The sequence below is a fragment of the Columba livia genome, chromosome 4 (genome assembly GCF_036013475.1).
Source record: "Columba livia isolate bColLiv1 breed racing homer chromosome 4, bColLiv1.pat.W.v2, whole genome shotgun sequence".
NCBI lineage: Eukaryota > Metazoa > Chordata > Aves > Columbiformes > Columbidae > Columba > Columba livia.
Genome location: NC_088605.1, coordinates 54302351 through 54320469, shown reverse-complemented (window position 1 = coordinate 54320469; position 18119 = coordinate 54302351). Strand labels below are relative to the sequence as shown.

At 39.2% G+C, this 18119-nt stretch overlaps 1 protein-coding gene across 3 annotated transcripts in view; it reads right to left on the bottom strand.

The window, feature by feature from the left end:
* The window catches only part of PTPN13 (protein tyrosine phosphatase non-receptor type 13), a 120801-nt gene that overhangs the window by 85706 nt on the left and 16976 nt on the right, over positions 1–18119 (bottom strand). For all 3 annotated transcript variants that reach the window (XM_065061800.1, XM_065061801.1, XM_065061802.1), the window contains exon 2: positions 7867–7986. In XM_065061800.1, the coding sequence (XP_064917872.1) occupies positions 7867–7981 (115 nt within the window). In that variant the 5' untranslated portion in view covers positions 7982–7986. The remainder of the gene's footprint in view (positions 1–7866; positions 7987–18119) is intronic.

Here is an 18119-nt window from a genome sequence, read left to right as displayed (position 1 = left end):
ATTCAAACCATGCAAATAATACTTGAAAACTGCAAAACAAGCATCGAAATCTGAGAACCAAAAGTGACAAAGAATACTTCCTACACCATGAATTTGCAACTTGCCAGCTCAATTTTTGATGTTGTCTGATAATACTGCTGCCAAACCCCTGGCCACAGACCTACCAAAAAAAAAAGTCGTGGCAGGCAGGGAGTTGCATACACGAGTGAATGTGTTAAACCCTAAAATCTGCCTTGAAAGTAGAATTTGACTAAGGCAGGAACAAGACAGAGCATTTCCTTGAGTCAAAATATTTTTTTTTCTACACCTCAAACAGTAAACCAGGTCATTTTCACTGAAGGAGGCATAAGACTCCTTATATAAAGAAAAATAAACATGTATTTGAAGGATAAGTCTGTTTTTTCCTTCTACATTGTAAGTAATAACAGCAGAATAATAATTTCCTCCTTCAGCTCCACCAGTAACAACATTTTCCACTCTCCTGTCAGCTTGGGATGTTCCTACAGCACTGGCTGTTCAACTATCTTGTAATCTAGAATATTTCTAATCTCCTCGGAAAAGTATTAAATTACTCCTTGCAGGTATCAGATGTAAAAGGATCTACCAAGCAAGTCCTTCAATTTCTTCAACTCATCTTCCCCTAAAAGAAGCTGAGAAATCGCTTTCAGGCTTCCTACAGTCTGTGATACCAAAGCAAAACTATATCAATAACTTGGTAGTACAATTACCCAGAAGAAAATTCCCAGCTTCCAGATCCTGAAGCTCAGAAAGTCTCCCCTCCTACCAATGCACGCAAGAGATAACATTAAATTCATCTTTCAGTTTAAGACTAACATACACATTTTTCTGAACACTCCTTAAACCCCTATGCAGAATTTTGCTTTAAAAAGGAAGAAGGCAATAAACATTCTAGAAATGGGAAGATCCTGGAAAGTCTACTTTAAGTAGTTATTTCAAGTTTATTAAATACCTGAAAACTAAAGGAGTTTGTTATGGTTTTTCTAATGGATTTTTAAATTATGGTATGTTTTGCTGAAAGTCAGTATGACAAGCTTAGAATTCACAGTGCAAATCTCGTCTTCCCTGCTCTGCTTTTTAGGACATAAAAGAGAGGAGGAGGGTATTTCCTTGCTCTGGCTTTCTCCTCCAGATCCAAAAGAAATAAGACATCAATGGATGGTACCTCTGATCACGTAGGCTAAACAAATTTAAGCTCTCACACTACACTGCTGAGCTCCCTATTTGTCACATACAGAAAAAATATGCCCCAAAATACCCTAAAACAATAACAAATACAAAACCTTACAGGGTGATGTATCTCTTATACACAGAAGACAGGATTTTGTGGGGTTTTCCTATCCTATTTCAGTAAGTAAAATTGCAAGTGACAAAACAATGTAAGTTACTTGAACCTACCAATGTCAATATACAACAAACCAATTAAAACCTATGGCTCAACTAACAAGCTGTACAAGTATCTTCTGTTTCTAGATCTCCTCCAATGTGACTTCAAATACTTCCAAATGTTGAATTTATCAATCCAATCAGCCCCTAGCTAGAAAAGATTAAAACCTGGAATCACTCCCTTTAATGGCCACAACCAAACATCTGCTTGATACAGTAGTAAAAATGATCAATTGTGTCCAAGGTCATCAAATATGTACATTTGAAAATAAGATGAGCTGAAGAAAACTCCCCCAGCAAGAATTTTAAAAAACTTGTAAGGTGAAAGTAGTGGAAATAGACTTCAATCAACGGAATTAAGTAAAATTTTAATTAAGAATGAAAATAACATAATCTGTTCCAGCCCCAAGAGATGACATTTTGTATTATACCTCTAACCCCACTTCCCATGAAACAAAGCAGAACAAGTGTACTTACTATTGTGGCAGTAAGTTCAAATGCTAAACAAAAGAAATGTAAAGATGGAAAGAATCTTCCTCTTGCAAGTACATAAGAAAATATTTCATTATGCAATAAAGCATTTTTAGAAAGAAAACCTTAGCTGGCCATCAACTTCAAAAAATAACACTGCAGGTGACTACGGGAATTTGTTTTACTAATTCTGTGTGTATGCACCACAAAAAAACAAAACAAAACAAAACAAAAAAACCCCACATTTTAAAATATTACAGGATTTCTGCTTAAAAGACCCAACTCAGGAACCTTAAGTTACATGGAACCTTAAGTTATCCTTAACATTCTTTAAGACAAAGACTTTAAATACATATGAACTCTTCATATTCTGAAACACACTACAGAAACAAGTTGGGAAACAGAAACATGATTTAGTTTTAAAAACATCAAAACCAACATATTTAGCCTGAAGTCTTCCCAATATTCATTTAAACAAACTTTGGCACATGCATTTATACCCTGTAGATGTAGAGGCTGAATTTACTGATCCACCTGAAATAGTTCGTCCACACTCAACCATCTTCATGACCTTCATGAATGTGATTAAGTGCAGAAAAAGGGCTGATTTTGCCAAGATTGTTTTGTTGACCTTTTCCTCTTTTAGTAGCTTTTAACTAATACAGTAGATCATACTGCCTACATCACAACTTCGCGAAACTGTTACAAAGGATGAGAATAAAATAACTCATTCTCTATTTCCTTCCTTAAGGCATTGATTACAAACCAAAATAACTGTCTCAAAGCTCCTACTATGCAGATTTAACCTAAGAAAAATAATTTTAAGTAATTCTACTCTTACCCTCTCACATGTTTGTACCATGGAAAAAAAAATTAACAAAGATGCAATGCAATCAAGTAGCCAGGGACCGCAGGAAAACAACTGAAACTAGTTTCCAGTCATAATATTAATGTCACCTCCTGTTTAAGGCTTTCAGAAGAAAGGGAAGCATCCTCCCCAAAATACGGGGGGAAATAACAGCAAAAGAGGTTCAAACCCCTCTTTCTAAAAGCACTGGAATTCTGAGCATGGTTCTGGTCCACTTCCAACCCCATGAGCTTTCAGCTGTGCTAGAGCTGCCAGGCTCCTGAGTTAACTCAAGAACTACGCGAGCTGGTAACCAAACACTTGTGAGAGTTCAGTTCATCAGGCAGTGCCAAGACAGAGATAAATAGTGTGGTCTTACTTAAACTGAGAGAGTGAACTGGTTTTAAATGCAATAAAAACTGAAATATTTTTCAACTATGTAGCATCTGCCAAGCCAATGAAAGACTTTTAAAACAGTCCTTTCCATGGTTTAATAGGATACACGTAGCCAAAGACAAAAAAAAACCCAAAACACGTTCTAAGAGACAGTAAGCTCAGGTAGAAATTTCAAATGGATCCATTTTACAATACTGAGCTGATGCAGCATGTCCCCACATGTCCAGCATGCGTTGCAGTACTTCTGCTGCCTCTCCCTTGGGGACAAAGGGATAGGACTGAGCAGAGAGCCCTGACATGACACTGAACTACTTGGAAACCAGTAGCACATGGAGAAACACCGAGAAGCTTTCCTGACAATGCTGGAGCAAGAAACAGGTGAACAATTAGTTCCTGAAGTGCCCCATGTTGTTCCTGAGATGTTCCCCATGCAACAGAACACCACACTACACCTGGTTGTTACCTTGACCACATCCAGCAGAGTCGGGGAAAGAGTGCAAGTAGTGACTGAGCATCACCCAGCAGAGAAGAGGTGGAGGAAAAAAAAAAAATTTACCAAACCCACACAAGTATGATGTCTCTATTGGCAACTCAAAGACCAAATGTCAGCAGAAAGTGAAAACAAATTGTTCCTCAACAATTGCTGGTAAAGGGGAAAAACAATCATTTAATACCTGCCAGCAAGGGGCACCTGGAAAATGAACATTTTTCTCCCTCCCTTGTCAACCAAAAGAATCTATTACCCCCTCCATCCCAACTAGGTCTGTGCCTACTGGGACCCACACCACTAGTTCCCATCAACACATTTCACCCTTTGCCTTCCTTCTTTTCACTATACTAACCCAAGTGAAGCAGATGCAACAGTATGACTGTCGACAAGATCTGCAAGTCCTCAAAAACCCACAACTGTCCTTCTTCACATCCACTTTCAGATGCTATCACTTTTCTTTACATAAATCATTTCCCATGTACAAATTTGCAAGACAGTCCATTTGTAAAGTGGCTCTTTCTTTGCTTAACCTTTCTATTACCAGACTCATTTTCTTCCTTTCTCTTCCCCTTCCCTTCAAACACATTGTTTGTCTTGAAATGTAAGGTCCAACTATTTTCACAATCCACAACACATAGGAGTGGCCTAAGCAAAATATGAAGTCTTTCCCACTTTCAAGTTAAATCAACTAAATTAGGACTGACACCCAGTTTGCAATTCTCAGCATCAGGGAGCACAACACACTCCTTACACTTAACACGCTCACATTTGAGATACTTCACTTCAAAGACTTGCTCCTTTGACCTCTTGGAGTAGCAAGTACAAGATACAGCATGTCTGAAGTGGCTGATACACCCTCTCAACAACAAAATAGTTATTGCAGATAATTAAACAGATGTAAGAGAAGGGCAGGTCTGGTATCGGCCTTTTCAAATCTCCAGATTAATCTCAACGTCACTAGTCCAACTGATGTCAGATCTGCAACTAAGAGCACTGGGTTGTCTTTCTCCTCCATTTAACAGCTTATAATTTGCTGACAAGACAGCTACCAGAGTTGGCCTTCTAAATCAGTGATCAGCAACTGGCATTTCAACCTAATCTTCCATTGCTTATAATGATTGAAACCAATTTGTAAAGCATTTTTAATGAGTTCAGCATCTGTTAGAACTGTAAATACAAACAGGCATAAAAATATGCACATTTCTGAATCAGTCACTGAATTAGACATGGTGTGATCTGTGGTTAACAAGGCAAGACATGAATTTTCATTCTGTAGTTCTTTTATTCAGTTCTTTGATGGGTAAGTAGATAGACTAAAAGACACGCAGAACTTCTATGCATCAAGAAGTCATGAAATCTGTAACTGAAGCTTGTTTTGGGCACTTTTTCCTCATTTCCTGAAATTTGTTTAAGTAACAAATTAACTGAAGAACACACTCTCGGTTGGTGAAGTAACAGCAAGGATTCTCAACTTCAAACAGACTACCAAAACTCAGCCAGGATGTAATAAACAAATAAATGGTTACTTGGGCTGGTAATTTCCTTACACGTGTGTGGTTGGTGGACTGGTGCGGGGAGCTTACCAAGAGATGGCAATTTAAGAATTAATGATTTCCATGGCCTTTTTAATCCTTCTCATTTCAAAACAGCTGGACCAAAGACTGTTGAACAATATTCCTTATTTTACCTTTGTAAAGAAACTTAATACAGAAGATGTTCAAAGCTTAGGGTTTTTTACAGAACAACACATCCAGGGATTCCAGAACTATAAAAGTAGAAAGAAAAGAGCATCTCTGAGACTGATCAGAGCTGAGCATGCTGTGAACTTGCAAAAGCTAAAAGCTTGGCTCATTGCCCTCTGTCCAGAAGCAACTGGTCAGTTCAGAAAAATTTTGGAAACTTACTCTCTGCCATAGAAAAGCTCTTCCATGCTGTATATTAGGTCTGAAATTTAAGGAAAACAGGATTTCTCTAGAATCCCCCATTTGATACAAGTCCTCCACAAATAAAAAACAAATCGAGCCAGAAAAGCCCACAGGAACCTCTGCATTCTCTCTTCTTGCATCTCTGCAAGCCAGCACAGAAACTGATATTCAAGAAGACCAAAAAAGGATTCTAGATTGTTTCCTTAGCGAAGCCAAATCTTGATTAAAGACTGTCTGGTTATCCTAGTTTTGCTGGGAGGAATTAGATTGCCTTTGTCAACCTTAGCTACACAGTAAAGCTCTTTCATTTGGTTGTCTCTTGAAGTGCATTTTACCACAGGGCTATATCCCAGGTTAATTAATAGCATGCGACTGAAAATAGTTTGCTGAAGTAGCAGAAAAACTACTCAGTAAAATAGCTTCATTTCCAAGAAGAGACAGATTGTTCTGGCACTGATTTGACCTGAAGTTCTGTTTTGCTCTTCACTGATAGGAAGCAATACCAGAAGATTATGCCACCTTAGTCAGTATTGCTGGCAAACATTTCTCTACCATCTACTGTGTTCTCATTCTCAATGCCCGCATGCAGCCTTCATCGTAATTATGTTAACTCTTTTCTGCACTACTCTCAGGCCAAGAAAGGGTAAGCCCTTATTTTCAGTGGAGACTTGCATCTTGAAAATAAACAAGACCTAGGATGACATCTGAAGTGGTTTCACAACTGTATATACTCATGTTACTGTGGTCTTTCAGGTGGATTTCAAGATGGAGCTCAATGTGTTGGTTCTTGTAAAGTCTACAAAAATAAACCTCTTATCATTGAAGATCTCTCTTTAGTCAAGGTCTTGGTTGATCTCAATGACTCATCCTCTTAAAAAAACAATAATTCCACTGATTCTCTCTGGGAGACAATAAAGACAGAGAGAGGTAAGAAGATACCAGCTTTCCATTCTTCACCATACAAGAAGCAGAGTGGACAGGACAGTCAGTCAAATGGCAACAATAAACTCAGCATTCCTCACAGGGAACACCTCTCACCACGCATGGTGACCTCGCTGGTATGGGGGGAAAAAGGAAATTTGTACGGGATATCAAAACTACTCAAAATAACATTCTGGAGAAGCTGCTAAAATACCACATTTATAATGCTAAGTACATCTTGATCAGAAATCAAGCACTGGATGGCAGTTTCTGTCCACACCTGCCTTCTTTGGAGCCTTTGTGAAGTGCCCAACAGAGATCTCTTTCAGAGGCTGTGCAATGTAAGAGACAGACCCAGTGTTTGACTTGACATCATCTAGATCAAATCTTAAAAAGAACAACTCCCCAAAGCCACCTTAAATGTTGAATCTTGATGAAATCATTAGCCAAACACACGAAAAAAATCCAACAGAATTTTCCCTCAATAATGAAGATGTGCCCCTTACATAGTAAAGTGGCAAAACAATGGCTATTTTCAAAGTGTGAGCTTTTGATTTTTCCTGAATAAGCTTACAGATTCAGGCTTAGATATAAAGAGATAAGCCCCTTAAATTTGCTGAAATACTAGATGCAACATGAGAGCATATACACTATAGAAAACCAAGGTAAAGATGGCACCAAACTTCAACATTTGAGTTAAGCTTTTATCGTTATAAAAAGCAAAACCAGGGGAAGGGATTTAAGGACTTGCAGATCAAAAAAAAAAAAAAAAAAAAAAGAAAAGAAAACATACTTAGATCTAGTGCTAAAACAGATAGTTATTAGCAGTACTGCAGAAGCTCAACTTAGAGCCTACTAAATTGGGGGGAATAGGGGAGAAGAGATACTTACTTCTGCACCTTTAAATACTCTCAGTAGCTCTACATGTATTGTTAAATGGATTCTGAGGAGTGATTCCTGGCTCTCTGGTCAAGCTTTCACCAGCCCACCTTCGCATCACGTGAGACTAACTCTCTTCAGAGCAGACTGATCATTACTGTACTTTAACCATTTCTATGCCCCCTTCAGGACCAGAATGCTCCAATGGTCTCAGACTTATTTATCATTTTTCTACGTTTCAATCTCATTTCAATGAGCCTAAAATAATGCCAAGGCTCCGTGGAAGCTTCCTACCAAAGCAAAGTTATCACCACATAAAACTGAATGTACTGCATGTCCTGACAACATGAAGTCATGGTTGAAAACATCCTTTGGGCTGGGGTGCACCAAGTCAGTTTACTCAAAGATAACACAGAAGCAAGTTATTATTTGGGTTTAAAGACTAGGAAGAACAAGGGAGTTTACTTATATGGCACATAAATATAACCAAGATGTTTCCAGTTCTGTATAAATCAGCCTTTAATAATGCTTACCTTTTCTGAAGAGTTCTTGAAGGCTCTCTGCACTTTGATTCAAAATAGCCCATATTTCCTCTTCTTGCAATGGACCCCCCCGAACCTCCAGAGCCTCTGCCAGTGACACATGCATGTTACCTGGGAAATAAGACAGATTTCAGAATACATAACAGTTATTTTCTCCTTGCGGGTAGTACTCAAGTAGTGATAACCCCTGTTCAACTCTCTATAACATTAACAGAACTTATCAAATCTAGATACTAAAAAAACGTTTACCATGACTATAAAGAACTTTGAGCATCTGCTATTAAAAGAAGAAAAACTTGGGTTAAGACAACAATAATCTGTATTAATAACATAGGCTACTAAATCAATAAACTCAGCAAGCTGGCATTAGTGTATATGCTACAGGTAGGAGTTTGCTCTGTTTAAAAAAAAAATGACAGAATGATCGGTAGTTAGAGGTTTATTGAAGTAAATCGGTTACTACCATTATTCTGACAGGTTTAAGTCAGTCAAGATGCTGTTAGTGAAGGCGGCTTTTTTTCTGATATATTTTCACAGGGCTGTTTGTATTACCTCATGACCAAACAATAACAAGCACTGCCTGCAAACCTGCAAGCACGCTGTGGAACTGAGTTATCTCCTTTGCTCAGCTTCTTCATACATTTAAGAAAACAAACTAAAACCATTAGCTCTGCATACATCATATACTCCCAAAAACTAAAGGCTTCCTTCCCCTGCTAAAAGAGGGCATGCCTTAATATTTTTTTTTTCAAAGAATTAAGCAATTTTCACCATACCACAATAGGATATACAGTTGTCCAAAAACAAAACTATTTTGCAAGCTGCAGAACACATCCCTAAATATTCAGGCTAAGTCAAAGGTTCATCATTTCAGTAAGCTCAGGAGCAAAGAAATCATGTGTCTGCTTAATTACTTCAGCTTTCCACAGACACTGAATGTTCTCAGATCGAGCACTCATGCCAATTTCTATTTCCGACTAAGATGCAGCTGCAGTCTCTTTTCTCTCTGCCTCTCTCAAAAGCCCACAGAATGAAATCCTGAAGCAGTGAACTGCAGTAAGAGCCTAAGGTACATCATCAGTCATCACTGAATGAGTCTGTTAGGTCTCAAAGGCTCCCAGGCTGCTGATGGCAATGGACAAGACAGTTCCACAAGCACCGCAGTTTGTCCTGCGATCAGCAACTGATATTAGCAACTCTGGATGACACCACAGCGCTGCCAGAGGATCCTTCCCCTCCCAGTCTACCGGCTGGGTTCTCCCCATCAGTGCACAAGCCTGGCCCACGGGTACACTCATGGATATTAGTCTAACAATTTGCATGGAGGACAAGATGACTAGCTATATTAGTTTTCCAACTGCCTCGGCAGTTTCATGCCTTCCACTTTCAGATAACCAGGTTCGTAGCTACATAATTGCAATCTAAAAAGCTGAATATGCGTCAGTTTCCAGCTGAAAACATAACCTTGAAGATACTTTTTGAACTACCACGCAGAGTCTTTTTAGCTACAATTCTATACTATGATATTGAAAATGATGTATTGTTGGCTACATTTCATCACAGTCAGCTTGTTTTTCCTCACTTCACATCTTGCCAGTTTCTAATATTCAATTATTCCACATATTTACTAAGCCAAATATATTTTCTACAATTAATATTCAAAAGTCATCGCGAAAAGATAATGGAAAACCGATCTGGACCACTTTTAAAAGAAAGACGAAATCTAAATTCCCAAAAAGAAAAATATGTACGCTATTCAAAACTGAAAGCTAGGGACCAATACAGACTCGCAATAAATGAATGAAAAGCCAGAGATAAACATGTTTCTGCTCGGTGTGAGATTCACGTACACCTGGCACAGAGCGTCTGGTCTATTATCCGTGGCAGGGAATTTTGTGATTTCATGGCACTGTCTCAAATTCCAGTACATAGATCTAGAATAAAACTCAATTATCCAGCTAAAAGATCTAGTCTTCCCTTAGGGACTAAAAGCGGATGATCCTGAGCCTAACAACACCACCAAAAATCACCCCCCAAAATAATTCTCTGCCATTCTCCTCTTCCCTGTCCTGAAAAATCCCAATTCCTTTCACCTGTGAATAAATAAATGCCAACTGATCTGTAGCAGATAAAAGGCAATTGTCTATTTAACATCACTGCAGAGGCTATAAGCAGGTCTGCTCAAGCTCCCAAACACGTTTTATCAGCAGTAAAAGAATCCTACCAACAAAAATTCTGCGATCGCAGTAAGAAACATATGCATATCCACCCAGCCACACAGGTCCCAGTTGTAGCAGTGTAAACAAGAAGATATGCCAGTATATTACAAAAAAAAACCAACAAAGGCACAAACCCAAACCTGAAACACCCACAGGACAACACACCAAACTCACATAATTTCAAATTAGCTTTGAAAGCCCAAGCAGAAAACAACAAAACATCGATCCATTACACATGCAAAATGGCACATTGGGACGTGAGTGGGACTCTCACTGAAGTGTATCTGCTCCGGTAACTTCTTGATAATGTTGTTTTGGTAACTCTTCTTGTAACTTTCCTTACTCAAAACTATCTCGAAGATGCAGGGCTTGTCTGTCACAGCAAAGAGAAGACTAGCACATAGGTTTTGAAGATTAAAGAAGCTTCCCCAAAACAGTTCCCTGTCACTGAGGAAGCAACTGATGCAAGTTGAGGTGAAGCATTTGTGGGCAAAAGCACCCCCAGGGGTCTCCATCTGTACAGCCCACCTGGTAGCAGTCAGGCACCATTAAATTAACATGATGAAGCTGATAGTGAAAGTGCCAGGCTCAAAACATTCCTATTCCCCACCAATTTGTTTGTGGCAGATGTTTTCCGCAAGGAGAAATTTCTAGGAATGACAATGTTTGCAATGCACGATTGTTCTGAATTTACTATTGCCTTTGAGGGCTCCTGGGAGCCCTCAATTGTGTCTGGTCCTTTGTGAACACAGAAGTTGAAATGCTGAGTGCTCAACATATACAAAAGCTTTTGGTTTTGTGTAATGCCTGAACTTTTTGATAAATTGCAACATAATAACTGTATCAAGTAACTTATGTAAAAGAAAAACATATGAAACTGTTTTAGAATACCCTATCAAAATTATACAACTGCCTGTCTTCACATCTTAGCCTTCTAATTGCAGTTATGTCCCTGGCTATAGAGTTGCACAGGGTTCATTTTCCCATTAGAATATATCTCAATTTAAAATGTGTATTTGAACTCCTATAGCTAAGAACTCGGAGAAAGAAAGCTGGGTGATACTAACAGACGACAACAGACTAACAGCAACCTCTTAAAATGAGAAGACAGAGTAACGAGTTATCTCTGTTAAGGGTAAACTTTGAACTGATTTCAGCGGGCATAGAAGGGCTAATCTGAGAAAAAAGGGTAAGTGGATCTCAGGAAAGCTGAATAGCATTGGCCTAAAATGACAGAACGCAAAATGAAAAATAAAATGAAGATTTTCCTCTCGTATGCAAATTAGTCTGCTTCCAGCTTCCAAAGATGTTCCTGACAGTCCCTGTGTTATTCAGTCAAATTGACTGGCAAAGAAATGTAGATGCGCTGGCAGAGTTCTGAACGAACTCTTAGGTTCCTGCCGGGGCACTTCCTGGCAATGAGTCCTTTTCCCTGTCTCCTCTTCATTGAAGGTAAGCAAGATTTGTTGTGCTGGCATCCTGGTGCTCCATTCCTTTCACTCCTTGTAATAAAAATGGACAGATTGAAGAACATTTAAAACAAAGAACGTTTAAACAGACAAGGTCACTTTCCTTGGGACAGCATTGTAGCAGCATCTTAATATGAAGCCATGCTGACACTGAGCTGGAGATGGGTTCGGGAGGCTTACAAAGCACAGCTTTTTTCTGCTTTTGCTCCAGGAGGTGAGAAGTCCAGGTGCAGGCGCGATCAGAAGGCACGTCAAAGGGCTCAGTGATATGAACTCAGCATGAACTGTGAAGGCGTGGATTCCCCATACACCCAAAAACCACCCAAGATCACAGCCACAGAACAGCCAAAAAGTCACATTCATGCAACAGAAAGGACAGCACAATGTAGGAAGACAGTGCACAAATTAAAATACTTGTCACTGAAGAAGCATAGACATGAATATTACTTCCAAGTTGCTTGCTCTGGCACAGAATCTACTCACAGACCATACAGAAGTGCAATTTCCAGAGGAAAGGAGTTGCATCATGTGGAGGCAGCTCTGGTTTTTGCTCCAGGACAAGAGAGTAAACTCAGGTGTAAATCATTTGTATCAACAAGCCCTGAGTGCAATTTCTCACCCTCCACGCCATTCAGCCCTAAGCCATGCAGGCAGCCCAGTTCCAAGAAAGAATGCCACTTCAGCCCAAGGCCTCTCCCAGATCTCAAACACTTCCTTCCAAAAGCCTGTTTACCTCATGAGGACCAGCTGCCAGCTCCTCCCTTTACAGCAGACAGCTTGTACACTCCCTGATGAGTGGGATGGGTCTTTCTGTCTCTTCCCTGTCAGGCAAGCTCAGTCATCTCCTCACCCCTACGCTCTGCAGTCCCAACAACCCGATGCACACCACCTGTGGAACACGACATTCCCTCAGTCTGAGGAATGCACAGCAGAAGCAGCTCCTCACCCCGAGTAATACTGTCAAAATGACTATTTGCAAGGTATACGCCTACTTCATTTTCCCTACAACTGGCAAAGTTTTCAAAACAACTTGCCATTTTTTCATTATTTATATATGCAGCCCAGAAACTAAGTGCTCAAAGTTCTCATCTCGCCCAACCATGAGCTTTTTTCCTTACACATTTCAAATCTGAAATCAAAGGTCTCCAACAGCAACCAAGAATCAGGAGAAGTTTAACAGCCTGTTCTTTCCAGATTTTATTGAACTCTTGACAGATGAAATATTAAGAAGATACCACTATAACTGTGTTTAATAGTGACTATAGTATCAGTAATTTTGTCAGAAAGTTCACAACAACTGAAAGTCAAAAGGTTGAACTGCTTCAACTAAACCCTTGCTTGACAACTTTGTGTTTTGGTTTTAATAACACATATCCTTTGCTTTTTTCCTTATTTTCTGCCATCAGCATGTTCCACCATTTTTAAAGTTCAGAACCAAAACTGCTTTAACAACATTAGCTAACTAAGATGCCTGCAGAACCTCACACTTATTTGATATCTCATTGGAATACACTGCCAAGAAACATGTAGAGCAGCTGCTCCAGTCCTACACTTTGTACACTTCATAGGTGTTTTTAGATGTGCTAGAAGCAGTGGAAAAAATACAAAGACGTTGTTATAGCATCTGGATAGTCACACAAAATACTGTGGTATTTGTTTTAATGCTTTGACAAAATGTTAAACAGAAAGAAGAGATAGCAAGAAGGCTCCATAGAAATCCAAATTCTTTACTGTGGTGAAAAACAAAAAAAAAAACCAAACAACTTATTTCTCCAACATAAAATACTGTTAGCTCACTTTATCTGTCCCAAATATAAGCATTGCCCCTTTGCTACATAAGTATACTTAGGCAAAAAAGTAGCAATTTCCAAAGAGTGGGTTTTCTCTTGGCTGATAAGCAAAGAGCCCTTTCTCGGCCTCTCCACTGTAGATTCAAATGCCTGAAAACAAAAGAACATTTAACAAGACAATTCTGTCCAGAAGAACCTCTTAAAATTAACCTTTCCATAGCCATGATCAGCTGCCTAAAAAAAAAAAAAACACAACACTGACACTTCTCTTCAGCACTCGTGGAGTGTGAAACACTTTCTAAAAGCATAAAATGTGCCCAAATTGCAGTGAAACCGAGCTGGAGCTGTAGCTGAACAGTTTTGAGTCATAACCATGCCCTGTAATTTCAGAATGCTGGCGTCTATCCTATTTATTTACACTGGCCCACAACTTACACCCCTGAAGATGACCTGGAATGCATCTATCAATTAGTTCATCCTCAATAATACTGTGAACTGAAACTGCTTAAGTGCTAAACCCTGGAGCCAAGTTAGAAAGGCTGCGCTCCAGTCATCTTTGAAACCTTATTTTCAAATACGCACATACTGAGATGCATGCATGTAAAATGTGGTTTCCTATAGCTGCAGGTCCAATTTGCATAGACTGTCCACAAAATAATGCGTTATTTGCAAATATTCAAGTCAATCATGCAATCAGGGTAAATATGCAAGTTAATCAAGTCAAGTGTGTTAAAATAATTTTTTAGAATCCTGCTCTCAAGTTAATTACTGCACATTATTCTCATTGATTGTCTTGAAGGGTAAAGGAAATGAACCCTTGTGCCATGACCACTTTTTGCACTTCTCCTATAGCTATGAAGAAGAGACAAAAATGGAGGAAAGCCCCACAAGATGCAAATCCCACCTACCTCCTCTTTTTTTAAACTTCTAAATAGCTGCCAGAAATTGTGTGAATCTAAGTTTCTGCAAACAATCACACTTCTGTGGTGCTTTTCCTTCAAGCAGCTACTTGATAATAGTATTATGTTAGTATAAGCACTATTCCTTCCTTCTTTGTTGTGAAGAATTTTCTCCCCCCAACTGTAGAAGATATTAGCTTCTTCCATTCACATTTTTCTTTCCATGTTCTCTTCTTTTTCTCTCCTGTAGGACAAACTATCAGCAAAACAGTCCCATGCTCCTCGGCCAGTCCTCAAAATCTGCACCTCCTCTTCAAACTGACACCTTGCTGCTTGGGCTCACACCTCCTAAGTAAAGGAACAGAAACTAGCTGAAATTCGTGATAAAACACCAGGAACATGAGGACACTGTCAGAAGTACAGGGCACTGATGCCCTCTTTAATGAAGCCATGCAGTGATGCTCTCACACTCATTGTAAGAGATGAGATGATAGTGTTTCCTTCCAAAGCCATAAATCAGTCTTGTACTCCCATGTCTGGAAGACCAAAGAATGTGACATGTTGCGAATCTCGGCTCGCACCCCCAGGGCAAGTGATGTTTATTTTACTGGAGAAGTGCTTGCTTTCTTTCCTGGAAGGTGGAAAGAGATCAGCTTTTGGCATCGGACTGAACTCACAAGGGAAGACAAGCAAAGGTTATTGCTGACTCCACACTCCCTCCCTTTCTTTTCTGTCTCTCTATCACCAGAACCAGATAAACTTGTTTATCTGAGGCTTCATGTAAGTCAAACTAGTAAATCCAGTCCAAAACATATATAATAATAATGAAAGTCATGTTTTCTAGGTAACTGTAGATTGTTCTTTTATATATCAGGGCAGCTAATGTTTCACATCTGATATTAAAATAGTATTCAGAAGAGTATGTAATTATCACTACAAAGTAAGCTTAATCCACATAAATCGGGGCATGACTCTTGTGTCCCTCTCTCTGTTTAATTGTCAGTGTAAGATCCTTGGGCAACTCCCTTATTTTGCTGTTGATCTGCTTCGCCTCAGAGAAGCACGTCTCCTTGGTGTGTTTCTCATACTTGCAATTTTCCTTTTAATTGCCAAGTAGCAACAGAATACCTGTGACTAATACAAACTTCATAAATGGAAAAGCAGAAATTTCAGGACTGCAAAACAGCTTGGCAATAGTAACACTTTCCAAATAGCAGATCAACCAATAATGCCCTTACTCACACGTAACGGATTAAACCCTTCTAATTACATGAAATAATTACGAGCAAAACACATCTTACTATCGACAACATAACCTCATGATGTAGTGATCTGTCGTCTATCATATGACTCACAACAGACAAATTCCAGACTCTGCAGCAGCCTTGATGAAGATGCCTTCCTCAACGTCCTTCCACACTGCTTTTTTAATTTTTTTTTTTCAGCACACAGTGACAGTAACACTCTTCATTAAGTACACTGGGGTACAGGACTGTTGCTATGTCTATGCCGGTGACACGCGTTGTCATTGCAGCAAGGATAGAGTACACTGAGACTACAAACAGCATCCCCAGCTTTAGTCCAGGAGTGATTCCATTGTCACACGCGAGAGCTACGCATTCCTCACATACTATAAAGAGGTCATGACTGAAGTCTGTCCTTGTTCACATGCAGCTCTAAGCACAGCTGAATAGGGAATGAAAATTACTATCAGAGGAGCAGAAATAGTAGCGCACACACACATGATTTAAATAACATGGAGTCACTAGGAAGCATTCCTCTAAGACAACATGTCGTACTTTCCACCATCTGCAGCATTTTAAAGCTACCTACAAGTAAGACAGTGAGGTTCTGATAGGCAGCAAGTCAGGTAACTAGTGACAATCGTATAGAGTAACTGCTTTTTCATATCACTACCAACATGATTTGCTTTAAAATCTGCTCCCAATGTTTTAGAATAATGATTCAGATATTTAACACTGAGACATAAATTGCCACAGACTAGAAACTCAGTGGCTTTCCAAGTAAGTTTCACTGCTTTAACAGGTACAAATTAAGCCAGTTTTGCTCAGTAGATAACTTGCCTAATGGACCAACTTAGTCTGGTGTGAGCTTTTAAATGCTTAACTTTAAGGTCTCTCCTGTTGTAATGAAGTGATACCAATTTTACTACATTACATAAACTCTCTAGTATTGAAGAGTTCAGATCCTCTTAGATAATAATCCTTGCAATCTCAGTAAGAGAGTATGGTACCTGGCTTTATAAACACCATTCTCAGTACGACAGCCCCTTGCATCAAGGTAATAACCAGCATAAATGAAGGCAGTACAACTGGATCAGCAAGAAACGAAGCACAATATGCCAAGAGAGTCCTTGAATTTCCTGAATGCAGCATTAGAAAGTCAACTTAAGGAAACTGTACAGGTCTGTTTGGGATTTTTTTCATTTATTCAGAAACTTGCTGACTTTCAGGTAAGTGTAGAAATATCATTATGATATCGTGCTGAAATACTGGGAAAAAAAATCATAGCTACCATATTTAGTAACAAAGTGTTAGGTTTGTAGTATATTTGTAAATCACTGTTAAAGTCAACAGACTCTTAACAAGTATAAAGACTGATCCCCACAATATGTTATTTCAAAATCAGATTTTAATCCTATGTATTCACATCCAACCCTTCAACAAATGGCTTTTGCTGTTGTTAGGGTGGATGAACTGCAGGATTCACTGTTTTTCAGTTTTCTGTCTCCTGTGGGGAAGGGTGGATGTGAGCAAAAAATCTTTGTCAGACATTTTTGAAAAAGAAATTGGCAGAAGAGATACTTGATTATGGCACCCTAATAGTTTCCTCCTTAGTTAGAACAATCTCCTGTATGGTACTGATATGAGAAATGTACTGATTCCAGAAACAATTCTGTTGTGTTTTCAATTTGAAAACAGCACCCTTGCATAGTCAGGACAAGGAAGTGATTTAGCAGCAGGAAGCACAACTTGTGTCCTCAACCACAAGAAACCTCTGGCATCCAGGGGACAGTTCATATGAAGAGTTACTTTGCATGTCCTGCCTGGGAAGGAAACAATAAGCAACAATTGAAGAAAAAATGGCCAAGTAACAGAAGAAGTTTGAAAATTACATTTATCTGCATCTGATTTCTCCAGCACAGCTTTACCTTAGGTGTACACAAGCAAAGCAGTTGCACTACTACAACACAAGGACTTTTAAAGTACATCTTCAGTTCAATATGAGAGCTAACTCCCAGTGGATGCCCCCACCTTCCAATAACAAAACTGCACTTCTACTTTTTTTTTCCTATGAAAATGAAAAAAAACCAACAATTTAAAAGTTGCCACCTAACAAGTGTTGTCTTCAACTAATTAGCTGCTACAAATGGTCCAAAGACTTTCTTCTCTGATGGCCTAAGTCAATCTCCATCCTCAATCACATTGTTTCTGCTTATCTCTCTTTATGAAAAAGGTTGATGAGAGTCCAAACAATTACGGATGAAGATGGATCAACTCCCAAGTAACACCAGTCTCCTTGGTCATGACTTTAAATGACATTTTAGTTTATGGTAGCTTTCAGGAACAATTCTGAAGCAGCCTTACAGCTGGGGGAAGAAGTCATCATATTCTCAAACTTCAGGATGTCTGAGAGCAATATCGATCTGAAGGGTCCACCTTGTACTCTTTGGTACTCAAGACAGTAATATTCCCAGCTCCTTGGAAATTGAGACTTCTTTAAGTGACTGCACATGCTCTACAACAGAGGTGACACCACAGAACCCCAGGACTTACAGCAGGCGAAAACCAAACAAAAACCCCATACATAGAGATGTGTGCTGCTGGCCCAGACAGTGATGATTTT